The following is a 24,130-nucleotide window of genomic DNA, read 5'->3' as shown; positions in this document are numbered from 1 at the left end:
AACAGGAAGACTCTACCTGATATGGCCATGGCTGCCAGATAGGCCCAGGCTGGAGGCCTTGTAAGGGAACATCTGGCTTTATCTTGGAATCAGTGCGGACAGACCTCTCACATAAACACAGGCGCTCTGGAGCGCTGCAGATCTCTAGTCACTAACAAGCCTGTGAACGGCGCCGAGCTTCCATCTATTAGAGAACCCAGAGAAATCGCCTGTTGACAAGTGAATCATTTACAAACAAGTGGACGCTCGAGGCCACAGGCTTCTTAACGGCTTATCAAAGCGATCGTATAACCATGAGTTCTTCCTGCTTAACTGTTTCATACATATCAATCATATCTACTGAATGAACTGTAAATCAGGGGTCTCAAAGTCATGGCCTGGTGGACCACTAACCAGTTGGTGCATTCCACTAACAGCCAGTTGAACAGTTACAGCAAATTCTGTTAACAAATGACAACCATGTATTGTTTATATTGTATGTGAAAATACAAACAAACAAGAAAATAAATAAATAATATATAAATATAATTATAGTAATAATTGGAATTAACAAATGATAAATAAATACAAAGTATATTACATATTAGCTGGCTTTAATATCTAACTGTCAGATGAAATATTATATATCATTTTATACATTTTATTCCTAAAAATATATTATGTATTCTCTTTCCTGACTGTTAACAGTATTTTCTGATTTATTGATAAAAAGAGGTCCAAAATTACCTCGGGAAAAAAACTTTAACTCTAATATTTCAACAAAATGAAACAAGAATTTTGAATCAGGCTTTATCCAAATGTTCAGATTTCTGTTCTGGAAATGTATGCAAATTGGTGCATATGTAATTAGATAATGCCTCATTTGCACATAAACATTTCAGAAAACCTGTAATACAAAAAATGCTTGCATTTCTTAATGTAATCAATCAACTGGGGAAGTATGTGGATATCTATTTGAGATCAGAGATTTAGACAGCTTTCTGATGATGTGTGGCAGTGGTGTTAAGCTTGTTATAAAGGAAAAAAAGCAGCGGGCAGCAAGGAAAAGCTCTGTGAGCTGAGAGGGGATAAGGGCAGGAAAGGTCAGTGTGCGGCCGTAGTATGTGATGCCTGCCGTTGTTTCACTGTGGGATCTCACATGTGCAAACAAGACTTCACGCTCACATGTTCTCTCTCTTACACCCAGTCTGACTAACAAAGTAAGACAAGACTATAAGCTGAAGTAACACGCTACCCTTCCTCAAACTCACTGGCATAGCCGTTTTATCATGATCTCACACCTGACAAGCTGTGTACTCTGTCTGCTGTCAATCAACACAATCCAAAGTATTCTGGCCAAAACACTTTAGAATAATAAAATATCAGACACAGATTTTTTTTTAAGGCATGCTTTGCGAAATGCCTGAAAAATGCCCTCCTGTCGCCAAATGTGAGTGTAATGATTTGTTTTACGAGAAACATAAAATGGTCCTTTGCGATAGGAGTGTTGTTCTGGATCAAGAGTCCAAATCCTGACAGGAGAGTGTGAAACAGAGAGTGTGCGTATGTGTAGGAACACTGCGTATGTCTGTGCGTATGTGAGAAACAAGGCCTGGAGAAATCAGAAATCCAGCCATTAAAGAAGACCTCATTCACACTCTGATGTCCAACATCAGTTGATCAGCTTTACCCAAAGGTCAAAAGACACAGAGCTTATTGAAAGTTGTGAAAAGGTCTGTTTTATAATATTATCGTTAGTTACAAAAAAAGTAATAAAAAGTAAATCAAAGTCAGAATGGTGTAACCAACATGCAGAAAGCCATTTCTATTATCGTGACAAAAGTACACAAAAGTTTGGGGTGAGTGAGCCTTTTTACACATTTTTACTCATGTAACAAACAAATACATTTATGTTAATAAAGATACTTCAAAATAATGCTGTTCTATTTCACTTTCTATTCATCAAAAAATCCTGAAAAAATAAATAAATAAATAAATAAATAAAATAAGCAGCACAAGTGTTTACAAGACTGACAATAATAAGAAATGTAACTTGAGCACAGAGTCAGCATAATCAAATGATTTCTGAAGGATCATGTGACACTGAAGATCGGTGTAATGATGCTGAAAATTCAGCATTACCATCACATGAATATATTACATTTTAAAATATAATGTATTAAAATAGAAAAAAAGGTTTTTGTAATAATATTTCAAAATATGTTTTTACTGTATTTTTTTTATCAAATAAATGCAGCCTTTGTGAGCATAATATACTTTCTAAAACATTAAAATAAGCGAAATAACAGTAGTGTGTACTAGACAATATGTTTGAGCTGCACGATTAATTTGAGAAACACAATTTTTTGGTTCAAAATAGAGATCACGATTCCCCCACAATTCAATTGTAGGTTCTGTTCTGCCAACATAAAAAAAAAATAATAATTGTAATTTAATTCTTTTAAATCATTTTGAGTGAATGATTCAATGACTCAAAAGACTATTTTCACTACTAGATGAATCAGCATTTTGAAAGAATCTTTCGAATGAATGATAACAGTCACTTTATTGACACAATCTTTATTTGAAGTTATTTCAAAAGGTAATTTGCCCTATTTATATATCACTACTGTAGACATCAGTGTTTATATATGAACCATAAAGTGTTATACCAGTACTTCTGTGATAATTTAAATGATTGTATCACAGAAATAGTGATACTGTGGTTGAAGGTTAAAAGGTCAAATGTTTAATAGACATAGCCGCTTAGGAATATGGGTGTCGTATGGGTGTTTGAATCGAGGCTGTGACCTTTTAACGGTTAATCGTGTAGCTCTACTGCCTTCAGCTTGAGTTGCTCCTTCACTCCTCAATGATTCAGAAATTTGATCAACTTAACACTTTAAAATAAAGCACTGCCAGGTGCATCCTGGATCTTAATTGGCTCATGTATTGAAAAAAAATTAAAAATAAAATATATATATATAAATATCAGTGCAGTTCAAAACAGATTTATGCACATTTTTAGCCTGAAAAATTAAGCTTTTTCATTTTAAGCTTATTCATTTTTTTCTAAATCATTAAATTAAAAGCAGTTATCATTACCAAACAGCAAAGTAAACTCAAAGATCACCAAATTTCCAAACACTCCAGAGTCTAGAGGTGTGTGTCTGTCTCATGTCATCTAGTGTGTGCATTATTTTTCATGTCACTGTGGTGACTCAGTGTACAAATATCAGATATAAACCCTATGAACCCACACAGAAAAAGCTCTCACGTGCAAACCACAATCATCAGAGCTTGGTAGAACGCACTGTCTCATTCAGAAAAGCACAAAGCCTACAGGACTAACACAAGTTTGTTAGTTTGTATATATTACATTATATTACATTATATTATATTATATTATATTATATTATATTATATTATATTATATTATATTATATTATATTATATTATATTATATTATATATTTCAATCATGACAACTCTTGGAAGATTGTTAGCATGGTAATGGATATGAAAATGTTCATGTATTTGGTCTTGGTGGAACAGATCTTCTACACTGTGGCTGAATTGCTGCTGCTGTAGATTATTGCTGCTGCTGCAGAGCAAGTACAGAAACTTGCTACTGCCAATACATACGCCAATACGCTACTGTAAGTAAGACATAGTGCTGCTGCACAAATAGCATATAATCAATAACCCCTAGCAGATCTATACAGGTGGAGCTGGGGAAGGTGGAGGGTTTTAGAGGAACTCGGCGCGCGCTGCAAACTGCTATAGTGAATGTAACCAACCAGCCATTTAAATGTGTGCGCAACAAACTCATTGGCTGCATAAGTGACATGGACCAATCAGCTTGTACCAAGTAGTTAATGTTGTAATTGTCAGCTTGCATTAAGGGCCCATCAGCCAGCGCCATCTAGGAGTTTCATGACTGAACTATGTATATATAAAGCTATGAACAACAGGTGGAGGAAAGCCTTCAAAATGTGAACATTTTAAAAGAAAAAAAAATGCATCAGGTATCTTCATGAATTCTTTTTCCAATGCTGTAATGGCCATTAAAGTGTTAGGAGACCGACATGGAAGAGAAAAAATTGTTGAATAAAGTCATTTTTGTTTGTTTTTTGCGCACAAAACATCATAACATTTAAGTTGAACCACTGTAGACACATAGTCACACTATTTCAACGATGTCTTTACTACCTTTCTGGGCTTTGAAAGTGGTAATGACATAAGTGGCAAAGATGAACGAAAGTCTTACTGGTTTGGAACGACATGAGGGCGAGTAATTAATGACAGAAATTTATTTTTGGGTGAACTAACCCTTTAAACAAGGTGGATGAGTTGATAAAAGGGAAAAATACTTAGGTTGGCTAAAGTCACATCTTTGGAATGTGATTGCAAGAGGACATTTCTTAAGAAAGATCTCCTCAAGATTACTAATTGACTAGGCTGACTTTCCAGGCAAGATTAGCAGTGTTTCAGCTTCTAAATGTGTTTCCAGAAAGTGATCAAAAGCAAATAACTAACTGAGAGAGAAAAAATGGATTCTGATTGAAAGTAATTAGTGACTACTTGACAAAAAAAAAAAACAGGATACAATTTATGACTTTAAAGTATTAACTGTTATAACTACACTGTAAAACCCAACCTGGTATGATAACTCATTTCATTTGGGGCAGTTGTGGCCTAATGGTTAGAGAGTTGGACTTGTAACCTGAGTGTCACAGGTTCAAATCTCAGTACCGACAGGAAATGTAAGTAGGGGGAGTGAATGAACAGAGCTCTCTTCCACTATTATTACCCACAACTGAGGTGTCCTTGAGCAAGGCACCTAAACCCCAATCACTCCCCTATCACTTGCTGCAGCAAAATAAAGTTCACGGTGTGTGTGTTCAATACTCACTGCTGTGTGTGTGCACTTGGATGGGTGAAATGCAAATTCTGAGAATGGGCTCTATGTCACGTCACTTTCATTTGAGGAAACCGATTGCCTCAGTTAATTTTAGTACTTTGACTCCTGTGAACTTATTCAGTAGAGTTCGCTAAAAGAACACTTCATAAAATACAATTAAGCTCCACTCAATTATTTTATGTTGCTAAAACTTAACTGTATTTATTAAAATCATTCCTTTTAAAAACATGAACTCTCCTCTCATATAGATACCTGCTAGTTAGCTAGCTACTTAGCAGGCTATAGCACATACTGTATATGTGATAATAAGACAAGAAGCTATCCCTGCATCAGTAAATGCAGTAAAACTGACTATTAAATTTGACATTTTACAGCGCATTTCTAATTATTAAGATTTAAAAGAAATATTTCATTACTGCTATATACCATAAATATTGCATGGGCTGTTTTTGCTCACATAAAACATGGAATCTTTTTATGTGCCTAAACCCCATTGAAACTGAGTATTCCCTAAGCAAACATTTGTTGATCTCATTATTAAAGGACAGTAAATAATCTTTTTTATTTGCCCATAGAAAAACAAATTAACCATTATCATGCCTCAATGTAGCTACTTCGACATGTGGTGTCAATTTGCACTAACCAAACAGCATCTCGAAAAGAGCAAGGCATGTGAGGAATGCAAAAAGAATACTTTCCACTTGATCCCAAAGGATTTTAAAACTGTTATCATGGTACAGACACTCCAATCACTTTTTTGGAAAAGAAAAACTGTGCAAACAGCGCATGGCCAACTAATGAGTTATTGGCAGCGAGAACATCCCCAGAAATAATAAATGGGACTGGAGCGGCTCCTGCCGAAACGGTGACTAAATCATGTTCCTCAGTCCTCGTTCTAAAGTCTGAGCGAGCAATCAATCAAAAATCTGCCACATTCAGGTCTATAACATACCGAAACAACCACTGAAAGCTCTTTTGATCCTTCTATCCTATTCTAGATCAGATTAGCATGTAATCTCATCACAATCATCACTTTAAACATAAACATGTGAGATCTTGTTCTGCCAAACACTCTTCGAAATAAGGTTCAATGGGGTTCAATATAGAACCTTAAAACTAATTCCATAAGATGATCCCATGACGGGAACCCTTAAAAGGTTTTATATATGAAGCGCATGACAGAACCCTGTAAGGTTCTATACAGAACATTTTCTTCTAAGACCAATTTTCATTTCCTTGAAGTCCGTTTTTAAAATACCTATATGTAATTCAATCATCAAATAAAATGTGTATACGATCACATAAAAATATCTTAATTACACTGTCTTAATGATTCATAAAGGTTCCTCTGCCTACGTGAAGCGAGGTTGTAACTGAGTAACGTCAAGCTCACATCCGTGGCGCCCCTGAGCAGGTTTTACCTCAGCGGCCTGTCATCGAGGATACAGGTGCCCATCTGAGCACTGAGCTCCTTTTGTCCTGTGTACCATGATGCCGAGAGCGAACATGATACCGGCCACAACAGGGATCGTGATAGGGCTTCTGGTCATACATCCCTTCCTATGTGTACGCAGGGCCGTGTATGCCGTCATCGGGTTTCTGGGGTGTTGGGGGGGGGGATCAGATATGTCCGTCAGGCACCAGGCCGTGCCAGAAAGCTTTAGCTTTGCCTCCGTGGCTGATGAAGCGAGCATCTGTTGGTGTGTGGCTGAAAAAGGCTTTGCCGTTGCTCCTGTATCATCCCTGTTGCATGGCACTGTGGGAGCCCTGCAGCTGCTGCAGTCATTCTCCGGACACGAGCGAAGATGAGCATCACGCTCCATTTCTCAAGAGGCCGTTCCCTTTTAAAAGCACTTCAAAGAATGAGATAAAAAGTTTAAAAAGCCTCAAGAAAACAGCCTGCAAAAAACTATATCATCCTAGTGAATGTACTAGGATTCTTTTCTGTGTGTATTTTAAATACAATAATACAAATTACATACAATTTATACATATATTTTGGAAAGAATTCTCTTATGCTCACCAAGGCAGCATTTATCTGATCATTAATACAGTAAAAACAGTAATATTGTGAAATATTATTACATTTGAAAAATTTTCAATTTGAATACATTTTAAAACGTACTTTATTCCTGTGTTGGCAAAGCTAATTTAAATAAGAAATCATTGGTGTTTAAGAAACATCATCACCATGTATTTGCAGTAGAAATCATCTATTACATTATAAATGCCTTTATGGTCACTTTTGTAATGCATCCTTGCCGGGAAAAAATAAATCTCTCATTGACCCCAAACTTTTGAACAGTAGAGCATTTATTATAATGTAAATGCACTACATTTAAATATGTGGTATATATACACTGGTATGCAATTTGAATATGCATTTATTGCTTCCTCTTCAAGCACTGTTATATTTCTCTCTGTCTTTTGAGGAAAAAGTACAATCAACAATCCAAGCTCACTTGTCTGTTTCTTAGAGGCCTCTATTCATTAACCTGGTGGGGAACTGTGTGTGCGTCATACGTGGCAGTTTGGGTGGGCCACGATTCTGATTTAATCTAGCGCAGTGCCACCACCACTACCGGAGTGTGTGTCTGTGTGAGAGCTCACTAAAGTAACGAGTCTTCTGTGCTAATGGCCACGTGATTCCCACAGACGCCTATCACACTCTTCATTAAGCCACATGCTTGAGTGGCCTTCTTATCTCTCATGACAGCTCACGTCATTCATAACACACACGAGCAAGTACACAAAGCCCAAAAGAGACACACACACAAACACACACACACACACCTCTGGGTTTAACGGACAGTACTTTTATGCCTCATTACTTACATTTGTGATGATGTTTTTCTACAGCCGTCTATAACTTAGAGGACATTTTTGCCATGTACCAATAAGAATGTCAATGTGTAACTATGTAGACAGACCTGATAGAAACATTTAAATATATTTTATGTGCTAACAAAACCTGCAGTGCAAAATTAATCTCAACTTATATCAATAATAAAAACATAAAAAACTTTTTTTACTCTGAAATCAAAGACAAAAAAATCTGAGAGGATCAAAAAACAAATTCAAAAATAATTATATATATATATATATATATATATATATATATATATATATATATATATATATATATATATATATATATATATATATATATATATATATATATATATATATATATATAAAAAAGGTAGTAAAATGTCTTTTTAAACCTGGTAAAAAACTGGAAACATCTGCCTTTAACCATTTCATCTGTTTAAAAGTAGGACTTCCTGACCAGCATAAACAAAGTCAAGAGAATTCAGGACGAGGCTCACGCGAGAGGGGGTGAGACGCCGCCGCTGAAGTCAGGGCCCTTTCTTTTGACACTAATGATTGACTTTTCCCCTCCTGTGAAATGCAACTGACGTCATCATAGCTAAAGCTCAAAACAGGGGATGGGGGGAGGGGGGCTCTTGGAAGGGCTACATTTTATTAGCATTACATTTTTCACAGTGAAAACTTTTAATAGAAAAGGAAATGTTTGGAATATTTAGGTCAGTTCTTCCAGGAGTTCAGCTTTCTGCAGTGCAGTGAGTAACAGCGTTTCATAGTTTTGCCCTCTTTCAGTGGGGTTCGCTCTCAGCAGCTAAACACACAGACCTTCCTCTGTAGCCACCACTGACGTCAGCAGTCACCTAGCAACAGTCTTTTGATGTAAAAGCAGCAGTGCTGACACTGTTTTCAAATAAGACAGAAACAGAGAGAGAAAGAGAGAGAGAGAGAGAGAGACAGATGGTCAAAGAAAGAAAGAAAAAAAAGAAGGAAAAAAGAAGAGCAGCAACGCTTTTAAGATACTTGTGTTTCAATTGCATAGTGTATTACCACAGTAATTTAATGCTTCCCTGAACGCACACATATATGGAACTTTTTTTAATAATAAAATAAAGCTTTCCAAAAATTCTCAAATCAGGCCAATTTGATTTAGCTAATACTTTTTCCGTGCCTTCAAAGATTAACGGACACACTAGGGAAATTAAAATAAAATTATGCCTCCCACAGACACGCATATTTAAAAAAAAAAAAAAAAAAAATACAAAGTAAAATACAAAAATAGTAAATTAAAAATACTTCTAAAAATACAAAAATATATTAAAAATTATTCATCATGGAAATTATAGTATGTTTTAAGCTTTAAAAAAAAATCTGGTCTTTTTGACAACGCTTTTTTTTTTTTTTTGTGTGTATTCATTACAGTATTTTTTTAAAATAAATTATGAAATTTAAATTCAAACTCAAGTACTAATAATAAAAATCTTGCATGTCTTTCATTCTTTTGTCATGGAAATCAAACACCAAAAGCAATTACAATTTTAAGTAAATTTGACACAGGCTTCCCGAGCTCAGTAACTCACCCATGAACTCTACATACGACCCACAATTCCCTCCTCCCCGTCAGACCTGACCACGTGTTTGACCCCTGCAGCCACCAAATGAACAAACTGAACAAAGCTTTTTCAAATGCAGGACGCATACAAGGATCAACAACCTCCTTGTGGACTTAAGAGCTACTAAGGCCACCTTAAATGTTTGAGTGTCTGGGAACCTTATGGTGCAATAAACCTTTCCAGATAAGCCATGCAGAAAATCCCTGGGCCTACTTAAAACCAATGAGATGTGCCGATTGTGTGGCTAATATAAAGAGAGGAGGTGTGCCAGACGTCCCCTGTTTTGACCCATGGGTCTCTTAGTCCACTTTTGACCCCGTCCACTAAGGGAAGGTGTGAACCTGTCACTTCAACACATCCAGAAAAAGCCACTTATCTCTTAACTGTTTCCATTAATGTCCCAAAAACATGTAGACAAAAAGCACTGCATGGATATGGCGAGAGAGAGCACACACACATGGTTTGTGGAGCGAGAGAGAGGCCAGATAAGAAGCCGAGGAAATGAGGAACAGCCAGTGTACAATTTGACAAGAGTTTGGCTTGGACAGCTTGTCCTCAAAGATCCCTCCTGTGCTAAATTAATAATATTTATCAATGATAATCATGTCAATCACATGTAACGTATTAAAGGAACCACTGCTGCACTTGTGAGAGAAAATACAGCAACTGAAGCTGAATGAGACATCAAGACAAAGTTAAAGAAATGATGCACACATGTGGACAAGGAGGTAAGAAGAAAAAAAAAAAAACTACTGCAAAAATAAAAAAAATTTATTAATTAAAAATGTAAAAAAAAATAAATAAAAAAAAGTAACTGTGTTAGTAACCTAACCAACAGCAACACTCCAGCGCAACCGCTGCTCAGCTCGGCTCAGCCAGCATGAAAAACTAAAGAGCTGCAAGCTAATTGCTGGCGATCATGACGCAAACGGTTTCCAAGGTAACCGAGTTTTGGAGTAGCCGCTCCAGCATTTCCTCATCTGTTTGCACTCACACCAGCAGGCTGACAATGCACTCGCTGCATCCTGTTTCAGTCTGCAGACAGAAACGGTGCTGATCTCTGTTAACCCCTTCCTCCTTAACCTGGAGAACTCCTGCACGCTACAGCAATTATTACTCACGCTACAGGTGCTGTTAAGATCTTGTGAGGTAGAAATCTGAGGAAAATAAGAGGGGTTTTCAGGCAGTAACAGAGAGGAACAGCTGGTTTTATGTTACGCTTCTTTGTGTCTACCATAAAATGCAACAGACAACTTATGAACTGAGAGAGATGCAAAGAATGCAACTGAAAGCGTCAAGCGTTGAAATATTCCAGCTTGGCACGGTTCCTGGCACAACAGAACACATTTATCTACTGCTTCCCTCAATAAAGAGCACATTTCACATTAAAACCAGCTGAACACATTATTAGATAATCAAACATGATTACATCGTGAATGCACTGTAAATCTAGCTGAGACTAAATAAACTGTAATTTTTGCAATAGTTTAACATTATTCATTTATTACTATTTTAACAACAACAACAACAAAAAACATCATGGGTGGTTCCTTCTGGGTGGTAAACTAATCTGTAATTATAGTTAATTTCATAAAATAATAATAATAATAATACATTTATTATTGTTGTTTGTTTATTACGTTTTTACGCCATGTTAGCATCATGGCTATTTACATGGCAAACACGAAGGTCAATATCATCCATAAAATGTACATTACTATATAAAACATTTCAACTTAACATTAGATAAAAAAAAAATCTAAAATACATTCGGGTGATACATTTTGAAATATTCCATGCAAGCATGTTTGTAAATAAAAGCGTTTTCTTCATTTTATTGTTAAATAAGAGAGACGTTCAGTAAATAGTGCAGTATAAAGATCTGTCTTCACTATATCGGCACTGTCTGCTTCTCATTTTAAATTTGCGACTTGGGGTGTGGAGAGGATTTCGTTAACAGATAAACCACACATAACCACCAATTTATGCACTGCAAAATGATGCCAGTTACTCTGAAAAACAGTAGCCTGAACAAATAACTTAATCCCAAAATGTGTCAATAGGTTTAAAATTTCCACATTTCCACTCTTTCCAACATCCACAGACACACACGCTCATACCACCTCATTCAGAGAATGAGACTTAAAAACTCGCTCGCACTCCAATAATGGAAATAGATCACAGCGCTTAATCTCACACATAATAGGGCCAAGCTTCCCCATTTTCTTTTCACTTGTTTTAAAAGGCATTCTCAGAGATTCACACCCTATGCCGTTTCACATCATCTTTTTTTTATTTATGAATATGAACTACAATTTTTGAAATGTACTGCTATCATTGTTTTCAAGCTGTAATTTTCATCTTAAGAAAAAAATATATTGATATTGAAACTATCACACCTCTACGAGAAAATACACATATACATACAGAGAGACCTGTTTATCACGTCTCCGAGATCTCGGTATGGACGTAGTGTTCTCTACTCTGATCATGCCGTTGAGGAGGCAGTCAGTAAATTGTACATGGCAATAAGTAAAACTTGGCCTTTTTTTCCTGTAGACATACTCTCATACGTCACCACTTAGTGACGTCAATGTTATATCATTCCACATGGCATTAGTGCAGGAGAACGTGACAGCTGAGAGGAGCTCCACTCCACTGTTCCACCGTCTCACACACACATGCACCTTTTCTCTCTCCCTCTCGCTCCCTTTGCCTTATATTTAAGGGTTGCTTAAAGGCATTACTTGCTACTATATATGACTACAAATACAACTGTGTATATGGCTGGAAATGCATTTTAAGCAATACGGGATTTAATTACAAATTCATTTATTTGTAAATTGCACTCAGATGTTGGAGTGTATTTACAAAAAAAAGATACAACATTAAAAGAAAAAAAGTCTATAAAAATCAAATAAATTAGAATAAAAAAAAAATAATAATAATAATAATAATTTTACAATTCAGAAAAAAACAATACTGCTGACTGTACTTATGATAACTCCACACTTACTGTGTGACATCCATTGGGTTATAATACAGAGGACTAAAAATAGTATAACAGTAAATCACAACAACAGCTGATGTTTCAAAAATCTCAATGAGACAAAGACTGTGGCACAACATCATTGTTGCACACACCATGGCAGAAGGCCATGTAATACCACACAGGGTTTATTCCTATATATATATATATATATATATATATATATATATATATATATATATATATATATATATATATATATATATATATATATATATATATATATATATATATATATATATATATATATATATATATATATATATACACACACACTTCATGTTGATGAATGACTGCAAATGTTTCTGCTTAATCCAAAATAAAATTTAGAGACTGAATCAGAGATATTCACAGATAAACACACTAGCACCACGTTCAGCAGAAGAGAACATTTCAATATATTAAACTTAACAACTAATGGGGGGAAGCATCAACTTTGGTGAAAAAAAAAAAAAAAAAGGTTGAAGCGTGTAACAAGGCCTTTATACCTAATGAAAATATGCACTTATGCGATTGATCTTTTTTTTTTTTTTTTTTTTTTTTTTTAAGTAGCTTACATAAACCAATGTTCAGGTGATGGTGATTTACTGTGAATCTCAGCATGCACTTTCACCTCACTAACACCTTAGCGGCAGAAAAATGCAAATCCCTCTCATCAAATTCAATGAATTATGAATCGTCAGTCTAGCTCTTCTTTCATAAATACATAATATGGAGCGCTTTCCAAATGTGCCACATGCATTGCAGGGGATTCCCGGCCCAGGACATCACCCCCATTCAGGCATCTCACTCGCAAAATTGATCTATTCATTTTCAACTGAGGGAAATTATTGTGAGCACACATGGCCTCTCTCTGGCATTTACATTCACACACACAATCACAGGCAATTCACATGTAAATCACAGCAAATCATAGTGCTCAATTTATAAAAATCATTGTGACAAACCACTTTTCACTAATATATATATATATATTTTTTTTATTATTATTATTATTATTATTATTATTATTATTATTATTTATTATTATTATTATTATTATTTATTATATATATATATATATATATATATATATATATATATATATATATATATATATATATATATATATATATACATATACATACATACATATATACATACATATATACATACATACATACATATATATATATCTTATCTTTTCTACTCACTAAGGCAAATTTTATTTGATCAGAAATACCATAACAATACTATGAAATATTATTACCTTTTAAATTAACTGTTTTCTATTTCAGTATATTTTAAAATGCAGTTTATTCCAGTAATGGCAAAGCTGAATTTTCAGCAGCCATTACTCCAGTTCAGTGTCACATGATTCTTCAGAAATCATCAACATGCTAATTTGGTGCTAATATGCTAACTTTCAATTTTTATCTATTATTATTTGTGCTCAATTATTAATAATGGCTCTTATTATTATTAACAGTGCTGAAAACATTGCTCTCAGCAACATTTTGCAGCTTAATTTAATTTAATTTTTTTTTTTTGGAAACTGTGATACAGGATTCTTTGATGAATAGAGAGTTAAGCTCGAGACACACTTGATGACTAGCTGAAACATTCTAAGACTGAACTCAACACACTGCATGATTTTACATGCTGAATATAAACACAGACTGAACGCAACTGGCTCTGACTCAGCGCGTCGGAGCATGATCAGTCGTAAGCATCAAATTGTGTCCTCGGCTTTAACAGCATTTATCGGAAATAGAAATCTTTTGTAACATTATAAATTTCTTTACTGTCACTTTATCCAATTAAATGCATCCTTGTTGAAAAAAATTAATTATTAATTAATTTAGTATTAATTTCTATTTTTCTATTTTTGGGGTAAGATTTAACTTACCCCAAACTTTTAAAATGGTAGTGTATCATGGTTTCCACAAAAAAAAAAAAAAAAAAAGAAGCAGCACAATGGTTTTCAACACTGATAATAGGAAATCTTACTTGAGCAGCATTTTTTTATTTCACAATAAAGTAAGATATAAGAAAACAATGCAATGTTTGGTCAGTATTCATACTTTTTGATACAATTTGAACATAAAATATTCACAGTGAAATTCCCTTTAATTTCCAATCCAATAGAAACAACAGCATGAACAAGAACATCGGTTTCACACCAGAGTGCACCATAATGGAAACACTGTCACAATCAGCAGTAAGCTGTTAAACAAACTGTATTTCTTCAAATAAACATTGGTCAGTTTTTTGTGGAGTATGAAAGATGCGGGCCCTTATGACAGCATTTTAACCTTTTGTGACTTCAGCATTACTTATGTGTGTCTAAACCTTCTGTGGCCTCATTTGTTGTTGATGTGTTGAAATAGATTAGCCGAAACCTTGCCTAAACACAATATATTAAACCTCACAGAAGCTGGCAAAACTGAAAAGTAGCTATGAGCCGAGTAGTGCTTGTGCTCATTCTCTTCACTTTCATGAGGTCACGAGCATCACAAAATACCCCAAAATCTCTATAAACCCATATGGCAAAACACCCCAGGGACAAATAACAACTGCCAACTTCACAGCTTCCATATCAACACGAGCCACTAATAGCAAATGACCAAACTGCATTCCAGTCTCAAGCTATCTGAATCATTCTGAGAGCAACAAAAACAAAATTACAGAAATATGACCGCAAAACTTTTTAAACATCATCATCATCATCTTTGGTTGTTTAGATATGTAATATAAAATTAACATATTACCAATGATTTATAATGTTACAGACAATAATATGTCAACAACTGCCATCAATTATGACTTTGCATATGCATACGCATATATGGTGATCTGATTTATTCAGTCCGATTTAATACTCTATCTGCAGTATCCATTTTCAGCGACATTCAAAAGGACAGCACTGTTCATCAATTTACATACAATTTTGCAAAGGCGTTCATATAATATTACATTTCATATCTGAATAATTGTACACAGTCTGAGCCAGGTCTAGAAATTTAGATGGGTACTGTCAACTACAAAAAGGCAAAATACAATGCAAATAAATAAATAAAAATTGCACTTGCACAATTTGTTCAAACAACTTCAACTAAAAGCACCCTTGCCAGTTTCATCGTCTGCCGCTTTAAACGCTCAAACTCTTTCAAGCAGGATGGATTCTGATTGGCTGTCATTGTGTTATCATTCATCAGCTAGAACAAAATCATTCTGAAAATGATTCCAATGATATCGTTTCTCAGTGCCGTTATTGTTATAGTTGTGGTGTTTAAAACAATTTTTAGAAATATATCTTTATCGGTATAGTTATTGTTCTTGGTGAGAACAGGCCTTAAAATCTCCATTAAATCAAAATTGAAGTTTGTTTGATTTTAGCAAGAATATGTTAGCCTTAAGGTTATCTATAAGCTAGTGTACTCCAAAACAATGGCAAAATTAACATTTAGTAGATATGAGCATTCAGAACTTGCAATCTTTCACCTCTGCCAATATGGATCAATGATTCTGATGACATCTTTCTGCACTTACAGCGTCTCATCAGATTTTCTGTCCAATCAAATGCTCTCTAGAATCATAAGCATCACGCCCCCTACACTTTAAATAGACACTGAAGCTGTGGCTGAAATCGTCACTTGTTCACGCATTTACTATTTTCTATATGGTGAATGGCATATAGTGCACTATGGGAGAAAGGGACAAATCCGCCGCAGCGTGAACACAGTCGGCTCTGGTCGAGAGATTGTGTTTATGTATGTGGGGTAATGCAGCACTGTTTTACATGTTTAAAACTATCATACTAAATGCATTTGAGGGTGCTGAAAGTTATGTTATAACGCTACTCTGTGCGTTCGCTCAGAGACACTTTTTGATCTAGATCGATATTAGAATGTCATAAAACTGCAGGTCTTGTGTTGCTAAATGACATGTAATTAATTTACAAATATATTGTGTTATGGACAAAGCTATCTCTGATTATGCTATGTTAGCCACTTGACAAAATAGTCAAAAGTGATGTCTCTGAGGCATGGTAAAAACACGGTACTTGTGGTAAACCAAGAAAACAAGAGATTCAACCAATAAGACTAACCGTGTCGACCTATGTAATGATTATTTTTCTATTGATAAATGCATCCAAACAGTTGCTCACCTGTCTAATAAACACATAATATATTAAAGCGTCTTTGGTGTTTCCGTGGTTTCTATGAAAGTACAACTGGAAATTGGGGGAAACACGGATATGTCGTCATTGACAGGCGACGAAATTACATGGTCCGTGTCCTGGTTAATATGTCTGATTTCTCTGTATTTAAACATTGGAAACATTTGGGATAGTGTAAGAACACAGGTCAACAAAATATAAAACATTGTTCTAGTGGTTTTGGGGTATTTTAATCTAAAAATAAACTACAACATCCACTTAGTCAAATGAGGGCTAGGCAAGTGGACTAATAAACAAAGGTACTTATGTGTGTGAAGAAAAGAATGACTGATCACACCAGTGATGCCTCTCATGATGGTTTTAGCTTGATGTTGATCTGTATACATGTATATTAATAAAGTTCTGTTTCAAGGCTGCTAGCAGTACTGTGTAAATCAATTTGTACGTAACTGACCACCATTCTTTACAGTATGATGCCCTTTATCAGCACGGGCATAACTAAGATGTATGATAACATACAGAAAACTACTGGACAGGAACTAGAAAAAGCTCAGTTTCTTTTTTTATCTTTAACATCAACGCATCAACTCTTTACTCTTTTAATGATAAACAAATTTTAACAATGACATTCAATGAATAATATATTTAAAACTCTTTTTGAGTTGTTACAATGAATACAAACATGCGCATTGCACCTTTTGCAATTGCTGCAACTTCTAATTGGTATTCATATTTTAGTATTGACTTGAAGTTCTAGCCACATTCTTAGGAGATAACTGATAGAATACAAGATGTTTCTTGACTAAAAGTCTAAAAATGCACCAACAGAATAAAAAAAAAAAAAAAGTACTTTTGTGGACTTCGGAAATAAATATATGAAAGTCAAATGTTGCCATTCTAAAGTCACATTAAGTATGGATGAAACAGGTCAAACAGTTCTCATCACAAACCCTTGCAAAATACATAATACAAAATTATTTTTTGTGATCTAAAATAATGCAAATCTTCATCTATTTCTAACCATTTTATTTTTTGTTTTCTTGTAAGCCTAGGTTAGAAAAGTAATCACCATTTAATTAATTGTCAATGTTGGGCGATGATGCCCATCCATAGCACTTTGTCTTTAATGACATGAGATTTTGGCCAAATGACAGAAAAAAACAGAGTGCCCACATAGCTACAGTAAATTTTATAACCTGTAAGTTGATGAAAACATGATTTGATGCATTTACTGCCTCTGATATGCCTCAGGTATGTCTGAAATCCTCAAATATCCACTGGTCAAAATCCTCATAACTCCATTTGAGCTTGATTTTGGTAAAATGTTAATAATATAACGACACATGCAAGCATCTGACTATATATAAACTCACAATATCAACTATGACAACAATGTGTTTAATTATTTAAAAAACAGTGTTTTTATCCTAAAAAGTAGCATTTTTGGAGATAGGAGGTTTACACCCAACAGCGACTACATGGATTCAGTATATTCCAATATACTGCCCTTCAGGAGTTCGTTTGGTCTTTATAAAAAAAAAAGAAAAAAAAAAAAGACTGACAAAAACAGATCCTTCCTATAAAACAACCACAACTTCAACTGATCTGCAAACCACTGATATGCTTCCTAGTTTAGTTTGGAAACTATACATTTTCACAGATGATGATTTCATCTTGTCAAAATGCACACAAATAAATAAATTAATTAATTAATTTAAAAATTCATGCACGTTGTTGAACTGGTGTGGTCATAACTTGAGGGGCTTAATTAAATTCCAACTATAAAATGTATGATAATGTATAGAATAAATCAAATTTCACCTAACTGCATTACTTTCAGATACATTTCAATTGTAAAGTTAGGTTTATCAGAAAGTGTAACAAAAAAGGAATGAGGCATAGCTTGCTGCTCTGCTCCCAACAACACCACAATTTAATCACCTCTCCATGTGCTATGTTAAAAGTGACTGGGCTTTGTTATGATTATCAACTGATTTAAAGATTCAAGCCACATAAACATTTCAAACAGCCTGGCTACCGCATATAGTGGTCCATCTTAAAAGCGCCATAATCCTGCCATGGGTTCTAAACACAGCTCAGGCTGTGACGAACATTGGGCTGAAAATGCAATGAGTCACAGGTGGCTTGAAGAGAGGACTGGAGCTGTTTCTCACTCTGTGCAAGTGAAATAGTCATGAGGCCATACGTGAGACACAGCACTGGCCGGAACAACCGAGAAAAAAAATAATAATTCACACACATCACGACACTGTCATGGAAGAAAAATCACAAAGAAAGATCCATTCATTTACACTTTTTTTTCACATAGCAATAAATTTAACAGTACAACATGAAGTACGATAAACTTATGTTTACTTCAAATTGCCTATAATGTTTTTTCACAACAGATAATGACTGATAATAACTTTACACTCTCAAACTTTTGAGGTCTGTACAAGGAGGATGTGAAAAAGAATATATATTTTTTTAAAATGTATATATAAAAATATGCATATAATTTACTAGACCTTATGTATAATATTACTAAAAGTTGTAACAAACATAAAATAAACATTACTATTATTAATATTTATATTAATAAAGTTATATAATAAAAATTAATAAAATTAACTAGTATAGCAATACTAATAAAATGCATTCCTTAAAATTAAGCTGAAGCAGTATTTTGTAAAAACAAAAAAGAAATAAATAAGTTGTTCATGACCTCCATCTAAACAGGATTGTGTGCAAGTATGAACAGAGGGAAAGAGCTGAACTATCAAAAACAGTCAGAGAGAATCAAACAGAGACTGGTGTCTCAATGTCTCATGACTCAAACTGAGAAAAAGACAGAAAAGCTGCACAAAAACACCCATTTAAAATTCACTGTAGAACTACTATACTTAAATCAAAATTACACATAGATGTCTGTTTTCAATGTGCAGCTTCGAAGTGCACTTCTCCAGCTCCCTTTTGATTAGATGAGGGCTTAAAATTAAACAATGTTGGATGTGTGTTTTGTTTTTTTTTAACTAAAAAAAAAAAAAGCATTAATATGGTAAATATAATGCCCTGATGACACAAAATTAAATTTTTGTTCTGTGCATTCTGAAAAGGTCTTATCACTCCACTTCAACAATAAAAACAAATTCAATAAATTTGTCATTAGTAATGATGGCACATTGAGCATGAATATTGAATAAGCACAAACAGACACAAGTTAGAATTAAAATACTGCCGAAATTCAAACTAGGTCAAAATAGAGTGGAAATATAGGCAAATCTGTTCATTTTTGTTCTAGTTTGCTATTTTGTTTCCAGGTGTCCTTACAGATCCCATGTGAGGGAGAACTGATGCTACTGCTCAGTAAGAACAGGTGCTTGGTCAAAAAGTCTGAAACTGGTCATACTGAAACCTCAATTCATGAGCATGACTGGAACAGTGCACTCATTCAAAGCACACTCAAAATCTCTTGAAGCACAAAGTGAATGGCTTTATGTGCAAGCAAGTAGAGAAAGGACTAAATTCTTTATAATTAGCGTGAAAACATTCCAAATGTACTTGAATTATGATTTTATAATTCACTGAAATACTGCCTTCATGTATGTGCAGAAACAAGTAAGAATGACTACATGAAAACCCAGTGCAATGTTACAGTATATTTACATTGCCACACAGGTTTGATGACCTTGAATTTAGTGTTTAAACATGACCCTTTACCCTTGGCTGGGGCTGACTTTTTGGGCAATATGGGCTTGATGTTTTAAAAATCAAACAGCTGCAAGCACCATATCCTACTTAATGAACTAACAAAGTTTCCATTTACAGAACTTACAGATAACAAATTGCATGCGTCTAAAAAAGTTAAATAAACTGTCTTCTGATTTTCCATTATGTCACATACACACATAACATGAGCCAAATACTTTTGTTAAAAAAAAAGACTTTTCACATCACACTAGAATGCAAAAGAAGAGTAAATCAATGGCAAACTTTTAAAACTCTATATACTCTATTTACGGCAGAGACACTGGGACAAGCGATGCCCCACTTTTCACATGTTTGAATCAATGATTAATAGTGTTTTTTTTTTTTTCACTTCAGTAGGAACAACATTCTGAACAGCATTATAAGTCCGCTGTAAAGTGGATAAGGTCTTCTGGATCAAAAGTAAACACTTTCCTGCAGTACTGAGAAGAGGCCATAAGGAAATACGACTCAAACAGACTTTTACATTAAATGTGTTTTTGTAACTGGTAACAAAAGGATCAAAATATTTTAACAAGGTTAATATTTTTAATAAAACATTCTGTATTTGACAACTAGATTTTTGACTTCACATAACTAACTAGGTCTAAAAACTATTTTAATCCATACCAAAACCTACACTGTGCTAGCTCTAATATACCAAACAATGTTAAGCTTAAATGTTAAGAAAATTCTCACTCCATCACAATGAAACAATCAAACCTAAATAAATTTGGGAGCCAGGCAACAGGTGACTGACCTGGCCCAACAACAGGGTATTCAAAATACTAATACCATCACATACATGATATAAACTGTGTATTATTGCTCAAGCTGAAGGTTTATATATCAGGGCTATGATGGTGTAGACGGAGAGTTCAGGAGTGTGAGATTAGGAGTGTGTTTTTTGTGGTTCAGGACTGTAACGTAATTGTATGTTGCCATTTGAAATGTCAGAAGTGTGATGATGTGTATCATGAGTTTTACAGTAGTGTATATCAGGAGTGTGATGGTAGGCTAGTATATATATCAACCGGTTCATCGGGATCAGTGTGTGCTGATGAACAGCCCCTACCTGTTCTCTCGATATACATGGCAGAGAAGGTCTGCGGGGCATCTTACAACTGCCATAATAACTGCTGGACGTCTCTCCCAAAGAAACACAGCTGGACCTTCTCCTGGGTCTGATGACGGGAACTTTCTCCTCCGCGTTAGGAACCCTGCCGGCCGCCTCTCTCGGTGGGTAATAGTGATCAAAACAGAGCGCCAGCAGAGAGCCAGAGACCCCCGCCATACACGCCAGCACCGGCCTGAGGGACGGAGACAGGCAGCCGAGGCTGGTGAAGGACAGCAGCCACACCAGGCTGGCGAAGACCAGGATCAGGACGCTGTGTTTGAGTTTGAGAGTGGGGATGAGAGTGAGCAGACCCACGCAGCCCAGCACAAACAGCAACCTGCCCATCATTTGCATCTGATGGTGCTCCTCTCCCCACTGCAACAAGCGCAAGACTACCAAATCCCCCAAGTAGCATGATGCTGGTAAGGACAAAAGCCAACATCTGCTGCTTTCCCTCTTCGTCCGCCTCAGGTAGAGGGTCAGAAAGAAATACGCACAGCCAATGCTGAATAAAGGACTGATGGACTGTGAGAAATCAAAGAGGAAAGTCCGCAGCTCCGAGACGCCGTGTTCACTCTGAAAGCTCCTAGAAATTAAACAGGAGAGCGCCAGAACTGCCAGCGCTCCCACGTAGAGAGCCGAGCCGCGGAATAGTTTGGACTTGAGAATATCCTCATTACAAAACCTGCAGACGTTGAATAAAAAGCCCCTCGGATGGTCTTGTTTTAACGGAGTGACGCAGCTCTTCACATAGCCGTTCCTGAAGCTCTCCGCGCTGTTTGCATTGCCAACAACACCATCGTGCTGTCTGATTTTACTGTGCAAAACCTCTCCGTCCTCCTGCACAGCCATGTTGTCCTCCTTCAGTGCTCTTTAAACTTTCATTCCTCCGAAATAAATCCTCCGTGTGTCAACGTTTCACTACATGACGGCAAACGCGCTCCATGGTCACTCAAACGTGCTCAGGCATTTTTGGCCAGGAGGAAAAGAGGCTGAAATGTTGTTGTTTTTTAGCAGACTCGAGCTCTATGTCGCCGTCTAGGTGCGACAATTTGTAACAATGACTAGAGCGCGAGACACAGACGCGCGCGCTCTCTGCAGCGCAGCCAATCTATGTCTGCATTTTTCATTTCTAGTCAGATTTCCTAACGTTGTTGCAGTATTTAAACAATACCAGACGGCTAAAGTATATATATATATATATAAGAAGAAAGTTGCCTTTGTCTCTCAAGAACTAAAACGCTGTAGATGTGTGTGCATGCGTGTGGAAGTGAGTCTGTCCTATAATTAGAAACTTTAGAGTCGTGTGTATACAGCCCTATACGTTCATTGTCTTTAATATTTGCTTATACTCACAATTCTGGCGTATGATTGAGCTAAGCCAGTGTTTAGTAATGTAAATAGTATTGAGTATTCTGTCATTCACGTTTTCTGCTGTTCATGAGCCAAGAGGCCCGTTCATGAGCCCTTATGGTTTCGATGCATATGCACCACAAGAGGTCACTAACATGGACATTATGTTACAGTTGTCGGTTTTTCTTATCAATGATGGGGTTCCAGAGTCGAAGCCAACTTAGGAAGCCCTAATATATTAAAATGCAATTTTACACTGCAAGACACGTCATTATTATATGCTAATTATGGTTGAGTCTCAATTTAACTACCTTTTCATTCTTTGCAATGTCCTCTATAAAAGCAACAAAATCAACCAAAGATGATACAGTCAAATATCAACCAAAGATATTAACTACATAACAAATAATAGTAACACTTTACAATAAGGTTTCATCTTTAAATATTAGTTTAAATGTAGGAATGAACAATAATAGGCCTACTTTTACATCATTTGATAATCCTAATGTTAATTTCAACATTTACATACATATATTTTGAAAATCAAAAGATGTATTTGTTAACATTAGTAAATGCTTGTGAATTAACATGAAGAACTGTATTTTTATTAACTAACATTATATAAATAAATGCTCAAATGTATTATATTGTTATTGTTTTGGCCAAATAACATTTTAAATATATATTTTAGAGAAATTGCTATATCATCTTGCCAATCAGTGCACAGAGTACCTTCATGAATGTGTTAGAACATTAAACATACAGAAGCTTTTATTTAACCTGCAAGAAAGACAGAACTGAGATTATAAGATTAAAGTACAGAAATGTGGGGAGGGCATGATCCTTTGTCTTTGTTCAGTCAACACCTTTTCCATTTTCTAAAAAAAAGAAAAAAGGGAAAGTCCCAAGTCCCTCCGATACCAATGATTCAGGTATAAGAAGCTGCATTGTGAAAAAGTCTTTCCCTTAAAGCGTGAACACAAAGAATGGTTTGTTTAATGGTCTTAAAATGACTCAAGTTTGTAAAAAGAGCCAGATATAGAAGTTTAGTATATTTATTTCATATTGATGAGCAAGAACAATTCATGCATTTGGCTGGAAAATTGGCTTGAAATTGTGGTTCTCGCATTATGGTTCAATTATGTTCTCAAAAGATGGCGATAATGCTGGTTCCATATAATGCATTGAAATTGACCTCATTTTCTTCACTTCTGTGCTGCAATCCCCACAGCTATCTTAAGAGTTTTTCCATGATTCCAACTGCACAAGTGAAGTGGTTGAGTAGACAAGTCAATAAAACCACCAGTGATTCTCATGCGAGGATCTAATGTATCTTCCAAGTTTTTTATGGGGCAAGTAGA

General features: G+C 35.3%; 1 protein-coding gene across 3 annotated transcripts in view; it reads right to left on the bottom strand.

Moving 5' to 3' along the window:
• pde3b (phosphodiesterase 3B) overlaps window positions 1-24,130 on the bottom strand; it is a 51,822-nt gene extending 27,692 nt beyond the window's left edge. Inside the window, exon 1 of one of the 3 annotated variants that reach the window (XM_067399610.1) lies at window positions 21,375-24,130. In XM_067399610.1, coding sequence (XP_067255711.1) covers window positions 21,375-22,268 — 894 coding nt within the window. In that variant the 5' untranslated portion in view covers window positions 22,269-24,130. The remainder of the gene's footprint in view (window positions 1-21,374) is intronic. The other 2 variants (XM_067399608.1, XM_067399609.1) reach the window with 2 other exon arrangements.

Source organism: Chanodichthys erythropterus, chromosome 11, assembly GCF_024489055.1.
Source record: "Chanodichthys erythropterus isolate Z2021 chromosome 11, ASM2448905v1, whole genome shotgun sequence".
Classification (NCBI taxonomy): Eukaryota; Metazoa; Chordata; class Actinopteri; order Cypriniformes; family Xenocyprididae; genus Chanodichthys; species Chanodichthys erythropterus.
The sequence above is the reverse complement of the archived record's forward strand: the minus strand, read 5'-3'. Positions and strand labels throughout refer to the sequence as shown.